The sequence below is a fragment of the Oncorhynchus kisutch genome, linkage group LG8, assembly GCF_002021735.2.
Source record: "Oncorhynchus kisutch isolate 150728-3 linkage group LG8, Okis_V2, whole genome shotgun sequence".
In the NCBI taxonomy this organism is placed as follows: Eukaryota; Metazoa; Chordata; class Actinopteri; order Salmoniformes; family Salmonidae; genus Oncorhynchus; species Oncorhynchus kisutch.
Genome location: NC_034181.2, coordinates 77,300,441 through 77,326,328, shown reverse-complemented (window position 1 = coordinate 77,326,328; position 25,888 = coordinate 77,300,441). Strand labels below are relative to the sequence as shown.

Here is a 25,888-nt window from a genome sequence, read left to right as displayed (position 1 = left end):
AATCTTTGAGGACCAACTTCAATCAAGAATAGTGTCAGTGTGTGTGTGTGTGTGTGTTACAGTATGTGATTCTCATACTTTAAATACTTTCTCCATGGCAACAACTACAAAGAACCTTTGCTACAGTAGAGAACCTTCACTACAGTAGAGGACTGGTCAGATTACTAAGGGTTACAGAAGGTATGCTTTAGGTAGGTTTTTACCCCGTTCCGCAGCATGTAATAATCCAGAGTTCTTCCTGACTCCAGCCAGATGCCTTTCCTGAGGTCCTCATCAGAAAGGAACAGACCGTAGTCTGAGGCTGGAAGACAAAAGGAATAGAAGTTACCATTAGCAATAGGATGAATGATGCATTTCTAAGCCCTTGTTTCTAGTGTCGAGAAGCAGGTACCATTCTAATTCTTCCGAAGTGCATCCTCCCTTCCTTGAAGTAATGAGTGCTAAGACATGACTGTACAGATGAAAGCAACGTGTTGCCCTTGCTTTCACCTGTTAAGGAAGGATGGTCTATAAAGGAATTTGAACGTGGCCTCTGCCGCTTGTATGTCTGTGTCTTGTGAGTGTACCTTGTCCAGTCTGGGCTTCGGGAACCCTCTCTCTGATGATTCTGCAGGCATCGTAGACGGCCGTGGACGGCTCAAACTGCATGGTCTTCACCAGGTTGCGCTGGCAGACGCAGATCTTCAGGGACAGGGCCACCATCTTGGCCGGCGGTGTGGGGGGTATGTCTACACCTGGGAGAATGGAGGGTGAGATCAGTATAAGATGTGGATGAGAACAAAGGAAATACAACTACTTAATTTTCCATGAAGCCAAGACACAGATGTGATCGCACCACATTAGTAATATTTCACAGAATTCATTCTGGTGAGTTAGAGCCTATGACAAATTCACAAGTTCTCAAATACAGTCCATCTGTTGTCTGGGAAAAACGAAGGGGGTCAAAACTGAAGTCATGTCTGTATCTGGATATAAACAACATGAGAAGAACACTGCCATCTGTCTGTCTCACTGAGCGGGCAGACACTCAAACAACCTGAAACTCAATTTATCTGTAACCTAGACAGACAGAAATGAGCCATGTGCCACTCGGAGACGACAGAGAACATATCCTGCATATTACACTGACAAGGAGAAATAACTGCACCTGGTTGGTACACACTCAGAGGGTTCAAGTCTAATCAACAGTCTATTTACCTAGATATATACCTACAACAATTTCACTACACCTGCAATAACATCTGCTAAAAATGTGTATGTGACAAATCAAATTTGATTTGACAGCGTAAGGGGAGAATTTCCTACCGCATATACAACCTGCCGGACTGACCAGAACAACCTGCTCAAGTTAGGAAAACACTCTCCAACAATCTATAGGACTAGGGCTGTTAAGGTATCCGTATTACCGCCACACCGGTGGTCACGAGTCATGAAGGCAGTCAAATTCCACATGACCGTTTAGTCATGGTAATTAGGCTTCTCCAAGCTCTGATGCTGCTGATGGTATTAGTAGCTTACCTAACTTGCTAACTGCCTGGTACTCTGCACTCTACTGTCCTTCTAATCACTCTGACAATGCAAATGTGATCGAAAATCAAATCAAACACTTCATGAGCTCATGTTGCGCAACATTTCTATAGGCTATGCAATTGCATGAGAAAACAGTGGTGCCCTCTATTAAAAAGAGGATCCAATCAGCTTTCTATAGGCTAGGCCTACTATATTTATTTCTCAACGTTCCTAATATTAAGCACATCGCTTCTCTTTACAACAGGAGTATAGCCTATCTGGCTGGCATTTAAAAAATTTACATTAGCTATTTAAGTGCATAGGTGACATGTATTTTTCGCCCTGCCCGTTTCGAGACGGATGCATGATAATGGTCCATTCTAAATCAATACAAATTTCACACATATGTTATTTAGTATACGTAAAGACAAGATTAAATTAAGAATAGTCTGATGGATGACAACATTAGCTTGTGAATTATATATTATCATTTGTGAATGATGCCCAGCATAAGGCAAGAAACATCGCATTTGTTGGCTACTTAAAAAGAAAATCATAGTCGCACACCCCATTTAGCCTAGCCCATAGGCCTATATGTTTTAATAAGGTTTGTATCACACCCCATGTAGCCTAGCCCATAGGCCTATATGTTTTAATAAGGTTTGTATCACACCCCATGTAGCCTAGCCCATAGGCCTATATGTTTTAATAAGGTTAGTATCACACCTCATGTAGCCTAGCCCATAGGTCTATATGTTTTAATAAGGTTTGTATCACACCCCATTTAGCCTAGCCCATAGGCCTATATGTTTTGAGGCCTATAAGGTTTGTATCACACCCCATTTAGCCTAGCCCATAGGCCTATATGTTTTGAGGCCTATAAGGTTTGTATCACACCCCATTTAGCCTAGCCCATAGGCCTATATGTTTTGAGGCCTATAAGGTTTGTATCACACCCCATTTAGCCTAGCCCATAGGCCTATATGTTTTGAGGCCTATAAGGTTTGTATCACACCCCATTTAGCCTAGCCCATAGGCCTATATGTTTTAATAAGGTTTGTATCACACCCCATTTAGCCTAGCCCATAGGCCTATATGTTTTGAGGCCTATAAGGTTTGTATCACACCCCATTTAGCCTAGCCCATAGGCCTATATGTTTTGAGGCCTATAAGGTTTGTATCACACCCCATTTAGCATAGCCCATAGGCCTATATGTTTTGAGGCCTATAAGGTTTGTATCACAACTAAAGTGGATAAATAACTTCTTAAAATTAAGCACATTAAACCGGGGGGTGTAGAGCCTAACTGGCAAATAAAACAATAAAAATCTAATGTCATTTGTCACACACATGGTTAGCAGATGTTAATGCGAGCGTAGAAAAATGCTTGTGCTTCTAGTTCCGACAAGTGCAGTAATATCTAACAAGTAATCTAACAAATTCACAACAACTACCTAATACACACAAGTGTAAAGAGATGGAATAAGAATATGTACATATAAATATATGGATGAGCGATGGCTATGCGGCACAGAGACACAATAGACGGTATGAAATACAGTATATACAGCGGGGCAAAAAAGTATTTAGTCAGCTACCAATTGTGCAAGTTCTCCCACTTAAAAAGATGAGGCCTGTAATTTCATCTTAGGTACACTTCAACTATGACAGACAAAATGAGAAAAAAAATCCAGAAAATCACATTGTAGGATTTTTAATGAATATATTTGCAAATTATGGTGGAAAATACAGACCAACTGGCAAGTGTCTTCACTGACATTCTCAACCTCTCAGAGTCTGTAATAACAAAATGTTTTAAGCAGACCACCAGTTCCTGTGCCCAAGAACACTAAGGTAACCTGCCTAAATGACTACTGACCCGTTGCACTCACGTCTGTAGCCATGAAGTGCTTTGAAAAGCTGGTCATGGCTCACAACACCATTATCCCAGAAACCCTTTACCCACTCCAATTTGCGTAAAGCACCAACAGATCTTTCCCACCCGGACAAAAGGAACACCTATGTGAGAATGCTATTCATTGACCACAGCTCGGCGTTCAACACAATAGTGCCCTCAAAGCTCATCAATAAGATAAAGATCCTGGGACTAAACACCTCCCCCTGCAATTGGATCCTGTACTTCCTGACGGGCTACCCCCAGATGGTAAGGGTAGTTAACAACACATCCGCCACATTGATCCTCAATACAGGGGCCCCTCAGGGGTGCGTGCTCAGTCCCCTCCTGTACTCCCTGTTCACTCATGACTGCACGGCCAGGCACAACTCCAACACCATCATTACATTTGCTGATGGTTATCAGGCCTACCACTGTTGTACTAACAACAACAAGACAGCCTATAGGGAGGTCAGAGACCTGGCCATGTATTGCCAGGACAACAACCTCTCCCTCAACGTGATCAAGACAAAGGAGATGATTGTGGACTACAAGAAAAAGAGGACCTAGCATGTCCCCCATTCTCGTCGATGGGGCTGCAGTGGAGCAGGTTGAGAACGTCAAGTTCATTGGTGTCCACATCACCAACAAACTAACATGGTCCAAGCACACCAAGACAGTCGTGAAAAGGGCACGACAAAACCTATTCCCCCCTCAGGAGACTGAAAAGATTTAGCATGGGTCCCCAGATCCTCAAAAGGTTCTACTGCTGCACAATGGAGATTTTCCTGACTGCATGCATCACTGGCTGGTATGGCAACTGCTCGGCCTCCGACCGCAAGGCACTACAGAGGGTAGTGCAAATGGCCCAATACATCACTGGGGCCAAGCTTTCTGCCATCCAGGACCTCTATACCAGGCGGTGTCAGAGGAAGGCCCTAAAAATTATCAAAGGCTCCAGCCATCTTAGTCAGACTGTTCTCTCTGCAACCGCATGGCAAGTGGTACAAGAGCGCCAAGTCTAGATCCAAAAGGCTTCTTAACAGCTTGTACCCCAAGCCATAAGACTGCTAAACAGGTAATCAACTGGCTATCCAGACTATTTGCATTGACCCCCGCCACATTTTCTTTTTTTTACGCTGCTGCTACTTGCTGTTTATCATCTATGCATAGTCACTTTACTTATCCCTACCTACATGTACTGGTAGCCCCTATATTAGAGGTCGACCGATTAATCGGAATGGCCGCATTTTCTGACACCGATTACATTGCACTCCACGAGGAGACTGAGTGGCAGGCTGACTACCTGTTGTGTGAGTGCAGCAAGGAGCCAAAGTAAGGTGCTAGCTAGCATTAGCATCTTATAAAAATATAGCATCTTATAAAAAACAACCAATCTTAACATAATCACTAGTTAACTACACATGGTTGATGATATTACTAGTTTATCTAGCTTGTCCTGCGTTGCATATAATCGATGCGGTGCCTGTTAATTTGTCATTGAATCACAGCCTAGCTCGCCAAACGGGTGATTTAACAAGCGCATTCGCGAAAAAATGCATGGTCTTTGCACCAACGTGTACCTAACCATAAACATCAACACCTTTCTTAAAATCAATACACAAGTATACATTTTTAAACCTGCATATTTAGTTAAAATTGCCTGCTATCATGAATTTCTTTTAACAAGGGAAATGGTGTCACTTCTCTTGCGTTCTGTGCAAGCAGAGTCAGGGTATATGCAGCAGTTTGGGCCACCTGGCTCGTTGCGAACTGTGTGAAGACCATTTCTTCCTAACAAACACCGTAATTAATTTGCCAGAATTTAACATAATTATGACATAACATTGAAGGTTGTTCAAAGTAACAGCAATATTTAGACTTATGGATGCCACCCGTTAGATAAAATACGGAACGGTTCCGTATTTCACTGAAAGAATAAACGTTGTTTTAGAAATGACAGTTAACGTGTTTGATCATATTAATGACCTAAGGCTCGTATTTCTGTGTGTTACTATATTATAATTAAGTCTATGATTTGATAGAGCAGTCTGAGCGGTGGTAGGCAGCAGCAGGCTCGTAAGCATTCATTCAAACAGCACTTTCATGCATTTGCCAGCAGCTCTTCGCTGTGCTTCAAGCATTGCGCTGTTTATGACTTCAAGCCTATCAACTCCCGAGAATAGACTGGCAATACTAAAGTATCTATTAGAACATCCAATAGTCAAAGGTATATGAAATACAAATGGTAGAGAGAAATAGTCCTATAATAACTACAACCTAAAAATTCTTACCTGGGAATATTGAAGACTCATGTTAAAAGGAACCACCAGCTTTCATATGTTCTCATGTTCTGAGCAAGGATCTGAAAAGTTAGCTTTCTTACATAGCACATATTGCACTTTTACTTTCTTCTCCAACACTTTGTTTTTGCATTATTTAAACCAAATTGAACATGTTTCATTATTTATTTGAGACTAAATTGATTTTATTGATGTATTATAATAAGTTCAAATGAGTGTTCATTCAGTATTGTTGTAATTGTCATTATTACACATATACATTTCATTCATTCATACATACATAAAAAGATATATAAAACAATTGGCCGATTAATCGGTATCTGCTTTTTTTTGGGGTCCTCCCAATAAATCGGTATCGGCATTGAAAAATCATAATCGGTCGACCTCTACCCTATATAGCCTCGTTATTGTTATTTTATTGTTGCCCTTTTATTTTTTACTTTAGTTTATTTAGTAAATATTTTGGCCTAAAACGGCATTGTTGGTTAAGGGCTTGTAAGTAAGCATTTCAAGGTAAAGTAATGTGACAAATACAATTTGATTGAAGTCTGGTGGATTTTACAGGTCAGGTTAGGGCTTGAACACTTCCTAGCCTTGAGAAAAACCATTTGGCTCTTTCCTTCACGAGCAATAAACTGAAACATCTCTCTCTTTATTGGTCTGCCAGAGGGAGCCTTAAATTACATGGCTGGCATCAAACAGAAATGACAATTAATGTTCTTAGTAACAACCAAACCATCACTCATCATTTACACAAGTAGGTCTTGATTATTGCAATAATAAATACAAATATTTGTCATAAGAATACGCTTGGCATGAGATGATCTTCGGCAGGCTAACGAGAAGATGCTCTGCTATCAAAATGGATTACCACACCAGCCTGCTATCCTTCCTATTCTCTCCCTCAGACGAGGAAGGATTTGCTGAGATCTCGTCAGGTTGTAAACACCTTCCAGTACACTGAAAAGCAAACCCACTGTGGGAGAAAGGGATATAGAAACTACAATGTACAGTGAAATGACAAGGTAGAATAATGGCATAGATTTTCATGATCATGTTCAGATTATTAGGGTCACAGTAGGCAAGTAAATGGGGTGGTGTTTATGGTCATTTGTGAGCAGGCTAAGCCCTTGGCTTCCAGATGACCCCATATCCATGTCTGACTTCCTGCTACTGTGACATCACCTCTATAGCCACCTGTCATTTGTCCTGTCCTCCAGACCACATCCATTCGATTAACACCAGTCAATACAGGCTGCAGCCACCCAAGGCAGGCAGGCAGAGACAGGTACAAAGGCAAACACCTCTGCCTGTTCAGCAGTACCAAGGTCACTTCCAGCCAAGTGGTCTGATAGAGAGAGGAGAAAGACCCTCTTGTGCGCACACAGCCTCACACCTGATTCACCTTTATCTTACATCTCAATGTCTAATAAAGAAGAGCAGAATAGTATCTGAAAGCAGACTAGTAGCGGAAGCATACTTCAGGTCAACAACAAAACATTGTAAGGAAAACAACCTAAGGTGAAATCTGAACCACTTCCTTTTGCAGGAGTGAGAGAGGGATGGATAGAGAAGAGAGAGGGTTGGACAGAGAAAGAGAGAGGGATGGACAGAGAAAGAGAAAAGGGTTAGAGCATGGAAAGAGTGAGATAGAGAGACAGGAGGAGAGTGAGAAATAGGGAGAGAAAGGAGAATAGAGTATATAGAAAGAGAGACCATGTAATTTAATAGATCAATGAATGAGCCTGGTCCTGCTGGGAAATCCCAGGCCTGGTTACTGTAACATGGTCTCCAATCCAATAGGAGACTACAATACTGGAGGGCCTCTGGGATGGACATTCAATACGCGGACAGAACACATCAATGTGGTGCAAATACAATACTGTGTGTGTGTGTCCACCAATACAATATAGCCTCATCTTATGACCGTCAGGCTGACTCTACAACAGCACATGGCCTCAGGTTAACACAATGAAGGTTGGAATAGAATCACATCTACCTCAGATTTGATCAAGTTCCATTTGGCAAAAATGTAATCCCTACGGCCAATTCTAAATTCAACCATGATGAACTCAGATGAACTCAAATTAGCCTGCCGCAAGTGAGATGGATTTGTTTGGAGAGAAGGGCATGGTAAAAAAAACTACTCAGAGAGCAACATCTGGTGCGAAGCTAACAGTGAGACGCAGCAGGCTTCTTAAATATCTTCTTGATAAACTGAGGCTAAAGGTTCTAATGCATTCCCGGAGCATGTTGCAGACTATGATCCATCCATTTTACATGTAGCGCCTGTGGATAATAAATAGGTTAGTGATATCAGACCATCTTCTCCATGCAGCCAGTCCCCACATGAATGATTACAGAAACATGAGTTTCTCAGACTAAACAGGATGGGCCATGTTAGTTTGATGGAGTGTGTGGACACATGTCTACTTGTGCTTGTGTACAGAATTGTGTTTTAAAAGTCCTAAGAAACACCAAAGGGTGGTCAGTGTGTGAGGACCAGGGCTGTATGTGTGGTAGAGAGACAGTATGCCAGTGCTTTAGTGCCTGGGTATCACACATGCAAACCTACTATGTACAATCAAAAGACACACACACTGTTGCAAAAGTTAGGTGGTGTGTCCCTGCTGCCTGGTTTACTTGGTGATTTATCAACTTCACATGTATCTCATTAGCACAGCATCTGGATTCTCTCCAATACACAAACACAGTGGGCGACGCTGAATTGTGTGTGTGTGTGTGTGTGTTGGGGTCAGGAGGTCTGTGTCAGTAGGCAGCAGCATTAAACACAGATGTAAGGTTTCACCCAGAGAGGAGAGGAGCCTCTGACCCCAGACAGACCTGCTGGAGGGTAACTAGAGAAGGAGCATGACAGAGGCCATCTCCAGCCTCATCGATCAACTTATTGGTTACAGCCTCCCTCATCTTCTCAACCCACTGTCTCTGGACGCTCCAGGTAGCAAAGGCTGCCTGCCTGCAGGCACATATCTAGGACCAGCTTAGCCTCTCCCGGTCCCCAAAAAATTATTGAAATCTACCCCTAGTCCCCTCGCTCCTACCTGCGACCTGATGGCTACTGACAGCTCACATCGCCAACATGTCCGTTCAGTCATGGGTTGCCATAGTTACAAAAACTGCTTGCAGTAATCTTTGCCCTGACATTTTCAAAACAAAGGAGAGGGGGAACAACTACACACAGTCAATGTACCCACACAACAACAGTTCCAGATTGACAATAAGTAGATTCTCCTCTGTCAGTGGAGGCAGTAGAACCACATCGAAAAGGCAAGGCAGTCCGCTTGGATCAGTGAGTGAGTAAAACATACCCTGCAGATACTGAATGACACATTCTCTCCAAGACCAAACCCCTATACAGAACCAGGAGGTCACTCACCCACACAACTCTCCACCCACAACATTTAGCACATTATGCACAAGGAGGAACATGATCAAACCCAGCTACAACGCAGGGAAACATGAATAGGGATTCCCCTAAGATGTCAGGTGTAGATATCAAATGACAGGCCAACCGTGGGTTTTATGATGTAGTTCTGCATACATGTAGTCTGATTACTAGTCATGTCTGGTAAAATCCTTTGTGAGGGGCTTTTCAGGGACAGAGAACAGTTGTGGTTTTCATGTTTCTGTTCCACCAGCTTAGAGACTGTTTCCCTGCAGTCATAAGAAGGTTGTGAAAGCTCTTTGAAAGGACAGCAACAACAGGAAGTAAAAAGGCATCAGGCATAAATCTCAGCTCCTGAACCGGCAACTCAACGAAGGGCTGAGCCAGAGCAGATTGCAGCATTTGCACTTAGCACCCCTGGACCTCCTGAAACACGCTGCGTAAGCAAGCACTGTCGATAACTAAACAGTCACACACACACACCTCTTCTGGTTCGCCCTGTGTGAGATCCTCTCCACTATATCTCCATGTCAGCTGGAGGCAGCAGGAGCTAAAGCACTAGATGAGCCAAGCTCAGAAGTGAGTCATTATACAGACCCCACTATGCTTCTGGGTGGGTGTTCGTCAAGCCTGCCTCTCTGCCTGCCTGCCTGCCTGCCTGCCTAGGTATAAACATCTCCATACAGCACACATCAATCTCCCTGGAACACACAGCTTGCTTTGGGTAGGGTCCCAAATAGCACCACATCCATATTTAGTGCACTACTTTTGACCAGGGGATATAGGGCTCTGATCAAAAGTTGTGCAACAATTTGGGAATAGGGCGCATTTGGGATGCAACCTGGGACACTCTTCCAAACAGAGGGATTCCTGAGACGCTCAAGAACGTCTGCTTTGGAAAAAATGGGACCACTGACTTCCCTACAGGAATATCTCACAAAATAGTACTACCAGTCTGTTCTGTAGACAATAGGTGGGATGTAGGTGTTACAAGGCTGTAGGTGCACTTAAGATTCCATCAAAAAGGCTGAAATACCATGCCTTCAGAAAGTATTCATACCCATAGAGGTATTGCAAATTTTGTTGTGTTACAGCCTGAATTCAAAATGGATTAAATAGCTTTTTTTTCTTCTCACCCATCTACACACAATACATCATAATGGCACAGTGAAAACAAGTTTCATGTTTGAAAATTTGACATTGAAACAGAAATCTATCATTTACATAAGTATTCCCACCCCTGAGTCAATACTTTGTAGAAGCACCTTAAGCAGTGATTAGAGCTGTGAGGCTTTCTGGGTAAGTCTCTAAGAGCTTTCCAAACATGGATTGTGCAACATTTCCCCATTATTATTTTCAAAATTCTTCAAGCTCTAGTTATTGATCATTGCCAGACAAACCGTTTTCAGGTCTTGCCATAGATTTTCAAAACTGTAACTCAGCCACTCAGGAACATTCACTGTCTTCTTGGTAAGCAACTCCAAGAAGACTTGGCCTTGTGTTATAGGTTTTTATTTCACATTTATTTAACAAGGTAGGCAAGTTGAGAACAAGTTCTCATTTACAATTGCGACCTGGCCAAGATAAAGCAAAGCAGTTCGACACATACAACGACACAGAGTAACACATGGAGTAAAACAAACATACAGTCAATAATACAGTATAAACAAGTCTATATGCGATGTGAGCAAATGAGGTGAGAAGGGAGGTAAAGGCAAAAAAAGGCCATGGTGGCAAAGTAAATACAATATAGCAAGTAAAACACTGGAATGGTAGATTTGCAGTAGAAGAATGTGCAAAGTAGAAATAAAAATAATGGGGTGCAAAGGAGCAAAATAAATAAATAAATACATTAAATAGAGTAGGGAAAGAGGTAGTTGTTTGGGCTAAATTATAGGTGGGCTATGTACATGTGCAGTAATCTGTGAGCTGCTCTGACAGTTGGTGCTTAAAGCTAGTGAGGGAGATAAGTGTTTCCAGTTTCAGAGATTTTTGTAGTTCGTTCCAGTCATTGGCAGCAGAGAACTGGAAGGAGAGGCGGCCAAAGAAAGAATTGGTTTTGGGGGTGACTAGAGAGATATACCTGCTGGAGCGTGTGCTACAGGTGGGAGATGCTATGGTGACCAGCGAGCTGAGATAAGGGGGGACTTTACCTAGCAGGGTCTTGTAGATGACATGGAGCCAGTGGGTGTGGCGACGAGTATGAAGCAAGGGCCAGCTAACGAGAGCGTACAGGTCGCAATGGTGGGTAGTATATGGGGCTTTGGTGAGAAAACGGATTGCACTGTGATAGACTGCATCCAATTTGTTGAGTAGGGTATTGGAGGCTATTTTGTAAATGACATCGCCAAAGTCGAGGATTGGTAGGATGGTCAGTTTTACAAAGGTATGTTTGGCAGCATGAGTGAAGGATGCTTTGTTGCGAAATAGGAAGCCAATTCTAGATTTAACTTTGGATTGGAGATGTTTAATATGGGTCTGGAAGGAGAGTTTAAAGTCTAGCTAGACACCTAAGTATTTGTAGTTGTCCACGTATTGTAAGTCAGAGCCGTCCAGAGTAGTGATGTTGGACAGGCGGGCAGGTGCAGGTAGCGATCAGTTGAAGAGCATGCATTTAGTTTAGTTTGCATTTAGTTACTTGTATTTAAGAGCAATTGGAGGCCACGGAAGGGGAGTTGTATGGCATTGAAGCTTGCCTGGAGGGTTGTTAACACAGTGTCCAAAGAAGAGACAGAAGTATACAGAATGGTGTCGTCTGCGTAGAGGTGGATGAGAGACTCACCAGCAGCAAGAGCGACATCATTGATGTATACAAAGAAGAGAGTCGGTCCAAGAATTGAACCCTGTGGCACCCCCATAGAGACTGCCAGAGGTCCGGACAGCAGACCCTCCGATTTGACACACTGAACTCTATCAGAGAAGTAGTTGGTGAACCAGGCAAGGCAATCATTTGAGAAACCAAGGCTGTCGAGTCTACCGATGAGGATGTGGTGATTGACAGAGTCGAAAGCCTTGGCCAGATCAATGAATATGGCTGCACAGTAATGTTTCTTATCGATGGCGGTTAAGATATCGTTTAGGACCTTGAGCGTGGCTGAGGTGCACCCATGACCAGCTCTGAAAGCAGATTGCATAGCAGAGAAGGTATGGTGAGATTCGAAATGGTCGGTAATCTGTTTGTTAACTTGGCTTTCGAAGACCTTAGAAAGGCATGGTAGGATAGATATAGATCTGTAGCAGTTAGGGTCAAGAGTGTCCCCCCCTTTGAAGAGGGGGATGACCGCAGCTGCTTTCCAATCTTTGGGAATCTCAGACGACACGAAAGAGAGGTTGAACAGGCTAGTAATAGGGGTGGCAACAATTTCGGCAGATAATTTTAGAAAGAAAGGGTCCAGATTGTCTAGCCCGGCTGATTTGTAGGGGTCCAGATTTTGCAGCTCTTTCAGAACATCAGCTGAATGGATTTGGGAGAAGGAGAAATGGGGAAGGCTTGGGCAAGTTGCTGTGGGGGGTGCAGTGCTGTTGACCGGGGTAGGAGTAGCCAGGTGGAAAGCATGGCCAGCCGTAGAAAAATGCTTATTGAAATTCTCAATTATGGTGGATTTATCAGTGGTGACAGTGTTTCCTATCTTCAGTGCAGTGGGCAGCTGGGAGGAGGTGTTCTTATTCTCCATGGACTTTACAGTGTCCCAGAACTTTTTTGAGTTAGTGTTGCAGGAAGCAAATTTCTGCTTGAAAAAGCTAGCCTTGGCTTTTCTAACTGCCTGTGTATAATGGTTTCTAGCTTCCCTGAACAGCTGCATATCACAGGGGCTGTTCGATGCTAATGCAGAACGCCATAGGATGTTTTTGTGTTGGTTAAGGGCAGTCAGGTCTGGGGAGAACCAAGGGCTATATCTGTTCCTGGTTCTAAATTTCTTGAAAGGGGGAAGGTTATTTAAGATGGTTAGGAAGGCATTTAAAAAATAATATCCAGTCATCTACTTATGAGACGAGATCAAGATCCTTCCAGGATACCCCGGCCAGGTCGATTAGAGAGGCCTGCTCGCTGAAGTGTTTCAGGGAGCGTTTGACAGTGATGAGTGGAGGTCGTTTGACCGCTGACCCATTACGGATGCAGGCAATGAGGCAGTGATCGCTGAGATCTTGGTTGAAGACAGCAGAGGTGTATTTAGAGGGGAAGTTGGTTAGGATGATATCTATGAGGGTGCCCGTGTTTAAGGCTTTGGGGAGGTACCTGGTAGGTTCATTGATAATTTGTGTGAGATTGAGGGCATCAAGCTTAGATTGTAGGATGGCTGGGGTTAAGCATGTTCCAGTTTAGGTCGCCTAGCAGCACGAGCTCTGAAGATAAATGGGGGGGCAATCAGTTCACATATGGTGTCCAGAGCACAGCTGGGGGCAGAGGCTGGTCTATAGCAGGCGGCAACAGTGAGAGACGTGTTTTTAGAGAGGTGGATTTTTAAAAGTAGAAGTTCAAATTGTTTGGGTACAGACCTGGATAGTAGGACATAACTCTGCAGGCTCTCTTTGCAGTAGATTGCAACACCACCCCCTTTGGCAGTTCTATCTTGTCTGAAAATGTGGTAGTTTGGGATTAAAATTTCAGAATTTTTGGTGGTCTTCCTAAGCCAGGATTCAGACACAGCTAGAACATCCGGGTTGGCAGAGTGTGCTAAAGCAGTGAATAGAACAAACTTAGGGAGGAGGCTTCTAATGTTAACATGCATGAAACCAAGGCTATTACGGTTACATAAGTCGTCAAAAGAGAGCACCTGGGGAATAGGAGTGGAGCTAGGCACTGCATGGCCTGGATTCACCTCTACATCGCCAGAGGAACAGAGGAGGAGTAGGATAAGGGTACGGCTAAAAGCAATAAGAATTGGTCGTCTAGAACAGAGAGTAAAAGGAGGTTTCTGGGGGTGATAAAATAGCTTAATGTACAGACAAAGGTATGGTAGGATGTGAATACAGTGGAGGTAAACCTAGGTATTGAGTGATGAAGAGAGAGATATTGTCTCTAGAAACATCATTGAAACCAGGAGATGTCATCGCATGTGTGGGTGGTGGAACTAATAGGTTGGATAAGGTATAGTGAGCAGGACTAGAGGCTCTACAGTGAAATAAGCCAATAAACACTAACCAGAACAGCAATGGACAAGACATATTGACATTAAGGAGAGGCATGCTTAGTCGAGTGATCAAAAGGGTCCAGTGAGTAGAGAGGTTGGTTGGGGTCACGGCGATTTAGACAGCTAGCCGGGCCATCGGTAGCAAGCTAGCATAGGATGGAGATCTGTTATTAGCCACCTCGTGCGTTTCTGTCGGTAGGATTAGTGGGGTTCAGTGTGGTAGAGGGGATGAATCCAAATCACACAACAACAAAAAAACAATAGATATAGTTAGAGGCCCAAGAAAAAATAAATAAATGAATAAAATAAAAAAATGTATTGTCCGATAGGTCTATTCAGATAGCAGCCGATAAAGGGGACCGTTACTACTCCTTCGGGTAGATTACGTCGGTAGTCCAGTTGTGAAGGCCCGGTGGGGCTCTGCGTTGGCAGTAAAACGGGTCCGGATAGGTGATTGTAGCCCAGGAGTGATTGATGGAACTCTTCAGCTGGCTAGCTCCGGAATAATTGATGTTTGCTCCGGAATCGACGAAAGCCGATAGTCACACGGATAGCAGCTAGCTAGCTGCGAAATCCAGGTATGAATGTCCAGAGTTAGCGGTTGAAATCCAGGGACATGGAGAGAAAAATAGGCCCGGTATGTTCCGTTCCGAGCCACGCCGTACAAAACTGGCGATAGATTTTCGAGCTAAAGGATAGCTGATGACCACAAACCGTGGTTAGCTGAATACTAACGATTAGCCAGTAAAGAAGCAGATTAGCTTCTGATTAGCTTCTGGCTGGCTTCTGGATTAGCTTCTGGATTAGCTTCTGGATAAATTTCTGGATTAGTTTCTGGCTAGCTTCTGGTTAGCTTCTATGGAGGATTACAGATTTGAGGTAAATAATACTTTTAAAAAATAAATATAAATTGGTGAGGCGGGTTGCAGGAGAGTGTTTTGAAGATGAGTTTATGGAAAATAAAAGAAATTATATAAAAAGGTATGCGAAAAAAGTATATATAGAGCTAGTGTAGAGTACTGTGTATACACTATTCAATACATTACTTTCAAAGCAGCCTACAGCCTACATATATGATCTATTTTCAGTTTCAGCTCACATGATCATTTCCTATGACTTACAACACAATATTCTACAGGCTGCATTGTGTCCCTCAAGTCCTTTCACTATGTGGGACAGTCCCATCAGTGACACAGCAGCATGGATTTTATCCTAAAGAGAGGGAAATCAACTCTGTCATGTACTAGATACAGCTAAAGTCGGAAGTTTACATACACTTAGGTTGAAGTCATTAAAACTCGTTTTTCAACCACTCCACAAATTTCTTGTTCACAAACTATAGTTTTGGAAAGTCGGTTAGGACATCTACTTTATGCATGACACAAGTAATATTTCTAACAATTGTTTACAGACAGATTAATTATCTTATAATTCACTGTATCACAATACCAGTGGGTCAAAAGATTAGATACACTAAATTGACTGCCTTTAAACAGCTTGGAAAATTCCCCAAAAAGTATGTAATGGCTTTAGAAGCTCCTGATAGGCTAATTGAAGGTGTACCTGTGGAGGAATTTCAAGGCCTACCTTCAAACTCAGTGCCTCGTTGCTTGACATCATGGGGAAATCAAATGAAATCAGCCAAGACCTCAGAAAATTATTGGAGACCTCTATAAGTCTGGTTCATCCTTGGGAGCAATTTCCAAACGCCACGTTCATCTGTACAAACAAAAGTATGCAAGTATAAACACCATGGGACCACACAGCCGTCATACCACTCAGGAAGGAGAAGCATTCTGGCTCCTAGAGATGAACGTACTTTGGTGCGAAAAGTGCAAATCAATCGTAGAATATCAAAGGACCTTGTAAAGATGCGGGAGGAAATGGGTACAAAAGTATCTATATCCACAGTAAAACAAGTCCTATATCGACATAACCTGAAAGGCCACTCAGCAAGGAAGAAGCCACTGCTCCAAACCCGCCATTAAAAAAGCCAGACTACGGTTTGCAACTGCACATGGGAACAAAGATCGTACTTTTTGGAGAAATGTCCTCTGGTCTGATGAAACAAAATAGAACTGTTTGGCCATAATGACCATCATTCGGTTTGGAGGAAAACGGGGGAGGCTTGCAAGCCAAAGAATACCATCCCAACCGTGAAGCACGTAGGTGGCATAATCATGTTGTGGGGGTGCTTTGCTGCAGGAGGGACTGGTGCACTTCACAAAATAGATGGCATCATGAGGTAGGAAAATTAGGTGGATATATTGAAGCAACATCAAGACATCAGTCAGGAAGTTAAAGCTTGGTTGCAAATGGGTCTTCCAAGTGGACAATGACCCCAAGCATACTTCCAAAGTTGCTGCAAAATGGCTTAAGAACAACAAAGTCAAGGTATTGGAGTGGCCATCACAAAGCCCTGACCTCAATCCTATAGAACATTTGTGGGCAGAACTGAAAAGGTGTGTGTGAGCAAGGAGTCCTACAAACCTGACACAGTTACACCAGATCTGTCATGAGGAATGGGCCAAAATTCACCCAACTTATTGTGGGAAGCTTGTGGAAGGCTACCTGAAATGTTTGACCCAAGATAAACTATTTAAAAGGCAGTGCTACCAAATACTTATTGGGTGTAAACTTCTGACCCACTGGGAATGTGATTAAAGAAATAAAAGCTGAAATAAATAATTCTTTACTATTATTCTGACATTTCACATTCTTAAAATAAAGTGGTGATCCTACATGTCTGGAATTGTGAAAGTGAGTTTAAATGTATTTGGCTGAGGTGTATGTAAACTTCTGACTTCAACTGTAGTTATACATAATCCTCCTACTCATGATTCCTCTCAAGCCTCATCACTGCAGCTGCTAGCCTCATCACTGCAGCTGCTCGCCTCATCACTGCAGCTGCTCGCTGGAATGAGAACACACAGGACACATTCCATTTTCCAGTTCCTAAAGGCTTCAGCTCCAGAAGACGTCTCTCTGCTTGGCCTGCTTCCCAGTCCTGACAGGTGCAGGTACAGGCCACTGGGTTTCTGGCCAGGCTACACAAGTTGACTGTGATGCAGGAAGGTGGAAGGTGACAAACGACTGCGCCAGTGCCAGCAAGCTGCAGCAAGGGCATTGGCCTAGAGGCCTCTAACCCAGACAACAGCCATACCAGTGAATCGAAAACCACTAGCAAGAAGACAGCTGAGTGTGAGAGAGTGAGAGCATGACGGTGTAACCATGACCGTGCGAGGCAGAGGCCTGCAGCTACACAGCAGCCCCCCCCCACACAGAGTTCTCATCAGGCATAAAGCTCATGGTTTCACTTCAGAGCTATACTCAGACTGAACCTTCTGACAGTTAGCCACATGAATACATAACTACATTCCCTTGTAAAATGTATAGAGCTATTGACTTTAGCTTACTGATTTGAACAGTTGTTTGGATGAATACTAGAGAAGAATAATGAAAGATGGAACATTCTGGCAAACACTTCAGTTCCTTGCACCCCTCTGAAAAATTTGAAACCTGTCAACAGCACGACATCACTTATTTACAGAGCATGTAATTTATCTCTTTTAGGAAACACCTAAATAGCCTAACCACATCATGTAAACCTCAACACACAACAGCTCATAGACGTTAGCTACAGTCCCACAACAACATGTGCCCTTGCCTCTTACCATTTTCCAACAACTGGTTGTTGGTATTTTATGAATTGAGGGAGGCTTAGACAGGCAATTCAATGACGCCATGTTGTTCTCTAAATATTTTCACATCAACAGAGTCCATGGGAATCGAATGTGATGTCTACCCTGAAACGGGTTGGTTTCTCAGCCATTGAATAAAGCTATGGCAACAACACTGTTCATCATAGAAGAGAGCTTTGAAGACAGATAAACAAAGCATTTTTGTAGGTAGTTAAATGACATCAACCAAGTCAACAATAAGCAACTACCAACTAACAGTCTGCTCCAGTCCAATACTGTTGGATATATTCATTGTTATTACATTTAGTAGGTTTTTATGTTGTTTCATATTGTTGGTAGTGTCATAGATTCTCACGAAAAATAAACATCTGCCTTCAAAAAAAGAGTGAAGATCCTGTCTTACTTCCAGAGAGGATTGTCTAGGCAGTAGCTTAACCTCTCCACTTCACATCATACTGCTCACTCTTCTGTCAGGTCAGCCTTGAAATGACCCTCCTTAACCTTCCTGATCTATTTCAGTCTGGCATGGTTCTCACTACAAATACCATTAAGGGCTCTTAAAAAGTGCTTAAAGGGCTCTACACTGCAAAACTCAATTGATCTTCTTGGCAAGAGAACACACAATCAAAAGGATAGGCTCTAGTCTGGCAAGAGAACACACAATCAAAAGGATAGGCTCTAGTCTGGCAAGAGAACACACAATCAAAAGGATAGGCTCTAGTCTGGCAAGGTTGACGATCAAGGTTAAGAGAAAGAAAAATACACCACATTACCAAAAGTATGTGGACACCTGCAGGTTGAATATCTCATTCCAAAACCATGGGCATTAATATGGATCCCCCTTTGCTGCTTCTGGGAAGGCTTTCCACTAGATGTTGTAACATTGCTTTGGGGACTTGCTTCAGCCACAAGTGCATTGAGGTCGGGCACTGATGTTTGGTGATTAGGCCTGGCTCGCAGTAAGCATTCCAATTCATCCCTAAGGTGTTTGATGGGGTTGAAGTCAGAGCTCTGTGCAGGCCAGTAAAGTTCTTCCACACCGATCGACAAACCATTTCTGTATGGACCTTGCTTTGTGCACTGGGCATCGTCATGCTTAAACATGAAAGGGACTTCCCCAAAAGGTTGTCACAAAGTTGAAAGCACAGAATCATCTAGAATGTAATTGTACACTGTAGCATGAAGATTTCCCTTCACTGGAACTAAGGGACCTATGCATGAACCATTAAAAAACAGCCCCAGACCATTATTCCTCCTCCACCAAACTTTACAGTGGGCACTATGCATTTGGGGCAGGTAGCGTTCTCCTGGCATCCGCCAAACCCAGATTTGTCTGTCGGACTGCCCAGAGTCCAATGGCAGCAAGCTTTACGCTACCCCAGCCGACGAACAGTTCTTGTGCTGACATTGCTTCCAGAGGCAGTTTGAAATGCGGTAGTGAATGTTGCAACAGAGGACAGACTATTTTCACATCCTACGCACTTCAGCACTCAGCCGTCCCGTTGTGAGCTTGTGTGGACTACCACTTTACGGCTGAGCCGATGTTGCTCCTAGACGTTTCCACTTCACAATAACAGCACTTACAGTTGCCTGGGGCAGCTCTAGCAGGGCAGAAATTTGATTTACTGACTTGCTGGAAATGTAGAATCCTATGACGGTGCCATGATTAAAGTCACTGAGCTCTTCAGTAAGGCCATTCTACTGCCAATACACCGGTCAGCAACCTGTGTGGCTGAACTAGCAGAGTCCACTCATTTGTATATATAGTGTAAATAAATTCATTGGACCAGCAGCGGAAGAAAAATGACGTAGTGAATGGTTGCAGTATATTCCTGTAATAGAATTCATTTAAACATTTTTCAAATTATCTACAACCACTTAATTACACGATATTGCTACCGCTAGTAGTGTTTTCAATGTTAATCCTGTAAAATCAGCATCAGCGCTGGCCCAATTAATGAGTTGATTTGCCGATGTGTCGCATGGAATTCTTACATGGTCTTAATCTGTATTTTTTCTAAAATCAAATCAATGTTTATTGTTCAGGTACACAGATTTGCAGATGTTATCGCAGGTGCCAAGAAATGCTAGTGTTTCTAGCTCTCAACAGTGCAGTAATGCCTAGCAACACAAAACAAACATAATCCAAAAAGTGAAATTAAAGAATATAAAGTTATGTCTGAAAAAATGTCATTAACAACCCAAATAGCACCGTCAAAGTAATCCAAATGCAATCTACACAAGATATAATAAGAATGATATGTACAGTAGTAGATATATTAGTGTGAGCTGTGTCAAGAATACAGTATAAAAGTATGTGGTGTGTATCAAGTGTACAGTAGTAGAAATATTAGACTGCGCTACGCCAAGAATACAGCATATAAATACACAGAACCAAACCCCATAGCAAAATGGATAGAATTGCAGGAAATTAGCCTTCAGACCTGAGCTGCTAATGATCTGCGCTTTCAACCTAGCATCCTGGAAAACTTATGGAAACCACTATTTGACTGAGTAGGAAACCACTGCCTTCCCTCAGGAGAGGTTAGAGCTCTAAATAGAAAATTACAACAAATTTTCCTTGTTCAACTACCGCCCCATATTTAGGCAATTATCCATACGTAATTATAGTATATGGATCTGTTTTTACAAATCGAGTGCAACAAACAGTGTAACACAAACCAGCTGTAAAAACCTATTAGGATATCAATTTCTCCTGGCTGTGGAAATAAGCCAGAACATATGCTTCCAACATTGAATATCACCATGAAAGTAAATTACTTCTGCATAATTGAGAAGTAATGAAACGATCCCAAAGCATCGTACAAACTAGGCTTTTTATTCATCGCAAGGGGACCAAGTGCACAAAAGAGGGACAACGGGATTCTTAGTAGTGTAACAGGGTTGTTGGTTCGATTCCCACAGGGGACCAGTACAGAAAAAATGATGAAAAATGTATGCACTCATTACTGTAAGTCCCTCTGGATAAGAGTGTCTGTTAATGACAAGTGATACAAAAGTGTTAAATAAACACTTAGCTGATGGTACAATAGCTTCAAATGTGAAAGCTAGGGCAAGAACAACCCACACAACAGCGCAGTCTTCATCAAGATTGAAAACAACCTTCACAAATCACCCCAGTCAGATATTTGCCGTAGTGATTATGCTGTAGCTGAGCACCAATAAACATCTCACACAGACAGACTTGGCAGATATCCAAGGCACAACTTTGATTACTTATCTACGAACCCAGGCAAAACCAAATGGTCCAGTCTCACCACACAATTGTCTCGTCTCTCAAGAGTTTTTTTATTTACTGAGCATTCCTTCTCAAGATGATAAACTAATCTTCCAGATCTATAAACTGTGGAAATAAAGGCAACTGAACGTGTGTGTGTGTGTGTGTAAATTAATGCATAAATGAAGAAGCTACCTTCACTACAGTTTTCTAGAATGTTTCTTAACCACAAAAGAGCTGCTACTATTATGGTGCTAGTTCAGAGATCCATTAGCCCTGAGAGCTGGTGGCCTTGGTGCTGCACTGATTGTGGTGTCCACTCCAGTCATAGTCAGAGAGCTACGACAGAACATCAGCAGGACTTCAGTACATAGAGATGAGAAGGTCATTGAGATCCATTAGGGAGCACCAAGTGAACATTTCCTTTATTGGTACCCAGAGGATAGGACACTCAGCAGTATGCTGATAACAGCCAACATATTTATACTTCCCTAGTTTCCCCTCTCTTTCCCTTTCTCACTCAGACCACCAGCCACAATGCTAATGGCCCACACCACACAGCAACTACTGCTGTGGAGATGGTATTAATGACACACAGTGGGGAAAACTGAAGTGTAATATAGATAATTTGGCTATACATGTCTAGAACCATTTTATCCTCGCACTACTCCTAAACTAAGCTTATATCTCCATAAAAATACCATGTAGCTCGCCAGCGAAGCAAAGCCTTGAACACGGTTCCAAATTAAATCTGTCAAAACCCTAGGACTTCATTCATCTCAGAAAAACTCAGATACCCACAGCTCCTCCAACTAATTTCAGAATCAAGTCGCATCGAGTAGCCAAGCACTGTGAGCACCATACATCCAGAGAGAGTTAATTGCTCTGTGAAACCAGTTGCAGAGTCAGCATTGAAGTACAGCACCCACAGCCATGGAGAACTACAAGTACGCACAAGCAGGGCTGTGGTCTACAGTTCCAGCTACACAGCTCTCCTCTCCTCCTAGTGTGTGTGGAGGCATCTGGAGTGGGGGCTAGCTGCTGACTATTACCACAGTCAGCTAGCAGGACCAAACTATTACCACTAGAGGTCGACCGATTAATCGGAATGGACGATTAATTAGGGCCGATTTGAAGTTTTCATAACAATCGGAAATCGGTATTTTTGGACACCGATTTGGCTGATTATTATGATTTATTTATTTACACCTTTATTTAACTAGGCAAGTCAGTTAAGAACACATTCTTATTTTCAATGACGGCCTGGGAACGGTGGGTTAACTGCCTCATTCAGGGTCAGAACGACAGATTTTTACCTTGTCAGCTCGGGGGATTCAATCTTGCAACCTTACAGTTAACTAGTCCAACGCTCTAACCACGTGATTACATTGCACTCCACGAGGAGACTGCCTGTTACGCGAATGCAGTAGAAGCCAAGGTAAGTTGCTAGCTAGCATTAAACTTATCTTATAAAAAACAATCAATAATAATCACTAGTTAACTACACATGGTTGATGTTATTACTAGTTTATCTAGCGTGTCCTGCGTTGCATATAATCGAGGCAGTGCGTATCGTTGCTCCAATGTGTACCTAACTATAAACATCAATGCATTTCTTAAAATCAATACACAGAAGTATATATTTTTAAACCTGCATATTTAGCTAAAAGAAATCCAGGTTAGCAGGCAATATTAACCAGGTGAAATTGTGTCATTTCTCTTGCGTTCATTGCACGCAGAGTCAGGGTATATGCAACAGCTTGGGCAGCCTAGCTCATTGCGAACTAATTTGCCAGAATTTTATGTAATTATGACATAACATTAAAGGTTGTGCAATGTAACAAGAATATTTAGACTTAGGGATGCCACCCGTTAGATAAAATACTTTATGGTTCCGTATTTCACTGAAATAAACGCTTTGTTTTCGAAATGATAGTTTCCGGATTCGACCATATTCTTCTCATATGCTCTGTTAACTCTTTCCACTCACTCTTCTACGCTCCACTTCCACTGGTCTCCTTGGCAACCAGGCAATGTTTGGGCCATTCTTTGCCCAACTTCCCTCTGACTATGCAAACGTGACACTCCTGGGGTCACCAACGGTGAAGGGATTAAAAGGTACGGATGTCATGTGGTGTTTAAACAACACTCACGAACACCACCATGATATGAACAATAATATATGCCACGTTGTGGCTTTACAAGTCCGGAAACATAAGACAACCATCCTTCTAAGTAGATTCTTTGCAAATGTGTGGAGATGGAGACGCCATTTAATGAAAGGTGTTGGCTGAAGCCATATAAAAGGTATGAACTATGTTTCTGAAGCTTTGGTTAGAAGTAGGAGCAGTGGATTTCAAAACTATCTCCATAATCTCTAGCACATTCAGTCTTACCTTATCGCTGCGGGTAATGCAGCCTAGGATATCTGCAGATATTCACAACTAAAAGAACAAGAGAATTCATGAACTAATGTGATCAGAGATAAAATAAGAAGTTAAGAACAATACATAACAGATGAATGTTTCCCACATACAGTGCATTTGGAAAGTATTCAGACCCCTTGACTCCCATTTTATTTTGTTACAAACTTTTAAAAAATGGATGAAATTGTTTTCCCCCCCTCAATCTACAGTCGTGGCCAAAAGTTTTGAGAATGACACAAATATTAGATTTTCACAAAGTCTGCTGCCTCAGTTTGTATAATGGCAATTTGCATATACTGCAGAATGTTATGAAGAGTGATCAGATGAATTGCAATTCATTGCAAAGTCCCTCTTTGCCATGCAAATGAACTGAATCCCCCCAAAACATTTCCACTGTATTTCAGCCCGGCCACAAAAGGACCAGCTGACATCATGTCAGCGCTTCTCTCGTTAACACAGGTGTGAGTGTTGACAAGGACAAGGCTGGATATCACTCTGTCATGCTGATTGAGTTCGAATAACAGACTGGAAGCTTCGAAAGGAGGGTGGTGCTTGGAATCATTGTTCTTCCTCTGTCAATCATGGTTACATGCAAGGAAACGAGTGGCGTCATCATTGCTTTGCACAAAAAGGGCTTCACAGGCAAGGATATAAGATTGCACCTAAATCAACCATTTATCGGATCATCAAGAACTTCAAGGAGAGCGGTTCAATTGCTGTGAAGAAGGCTTCAGGGCGCCCAAGAAAGTCCAGCATGCGCCAGGACCATCTCCTAAAGTTGATTCAGCTGCGGGATCGGGGCACCACCAGTACAGAGCTAGCTCAAGAATGGCAGCAGGCAGGTGTGAGTGCTTCTGCACGCACAGTGACGCAAAGACTTTGAGGGTGGCCTGGTGTCAAGGAGGGTAGCAAAGAATCCACTTCTCTCCAGGAAAAACATCAGGGACAGACTGATATTCTAGAAAAGGTACGGGGATTGCACTGCTGAGGACTGGGGCAAAGTCATTTTCTCTGATGAATCCCCTTTCCGATTGTTTGGGGCATCTGGAAAAAAGCTTGTCCGGAGAAGACAAGGTGAGCGCTACCATCAGTCCTGTGTCATGCCAACAGTAAAGCATCCTGAGACCATTCATGTGTGGGGTTGCTTCTCAGCCTAGGGAGTGGGCTCACTCACAATTTTGCCTAAGAACACAGCCATGAATAAAGAATGGTACCAACACATCCTCCGAGAGCAACGTCTCCCAACCATCCAGGAACAGTTTGGTGACAAACAATGCCCTTTCCAGCATGATGGAGCACCTTGCCATAAGGCAAGAGTGATAACTAAGTGGATCGGGGAACAAAACATAGATATTTTGGGTCCATGGCCAGGAAACTCTCCCCAGACCTTAATCTCATGGAGAACTTGTGGTCAATCCTCAAGAGGCGCGTGGACAAACAAAACCCCACATATTCTGACCAACTCCAAACATTGATTATGCAAGAATGGGTTGCCATCAGTCAGGATGTGGCCCAGAAGGTAATTGACAGCATGCCAGGGCAGATTGCAGAGGTCTTGAAAAAGAAGGGCCAACACTGCAAATATTGACTCTTTGCATCAACTTCATGTAATTGTCAATAAAAGCCTTTGACACTTATGAAATGCTTGTAATTATACTTCAGTATTCCATAGTAACATCTGACAAAAATATCTAAAGACAATGATGCAGCCAACTTTGTGGAAATGAATATTTGTGTCATTCTCAAAACCTTTGGCCACGACTGCACACACAATACCCCCTCAATGACAAAGCAAAAACAGGTTTAGACATCTTTGCAAAAAATAAAAACTGAAACATCAAAGTTACATAAGTATTCAAACCCTTTATGCAGTACTTTATTACAACCTTGAGTCTTCTTGGGTATGATGCTACAAGTTTGGCACAACTGTATTTGGGGAGTTTCTCCCATTCTTCTCTGCAGATCCTCTCAAGCTCTGTTAGGTTGGATGGGGAGCGTCACTGCAAAGTTATTTTCAGGTCTCTCCAGAGATGTTCAATCAGATTGAAGTCCGCGTTCTGGCTGGGCCACTCAAGGATATTGAGACATGTCCCGATACCACTCCTGCATTGCCTTGACTGTGTGCTTAGGGTCATTGTCCTGTTGGAAGGTGAACCTTTGCCCCCAGTCTGAGGTCCTAATCGCTCTGGAGCAGGTTTTCATCAAGGATCTCTGCACTTTGCTGCATTCATCTTTCCCTCGATCCCGACTAGTCTCACAGTCCCTGCCGTTGAGGGGGA

General features: G+C 42.8%; 1 protein-coding gene across 4 annotated transcripts in view; it reads right to left on the bottom strand.

Annotated features, from left to right (window-relative positions):
* Positions 1-25,888, bottom strand: part of LOC109878798 (talin-2) — a 140,103-nt gene that overhangs the window by 76,302 nt on the left and 37,913 nt on the right. For 3 of the 4 annotated variants that reach the window (XM_031831262.1, XM_031831264.1, XM_031831265.1), the window contains exons 1-2: positions 567-702; positions 204-301 (exon numbers count right to left, since the gene is read on the bottom strand). In XM_031831262.1, the coding sequence (XP_031687122.1) occupies positions 204-301; positions 567-702 (234 nt within the window). Of the gene's footprint in view, positions 1-203; positions 302-566; positions 735-25,888 lie in introns of those variants that run through there. The other variant, XM_031831261.1, reaches the window with a different exon arrangement.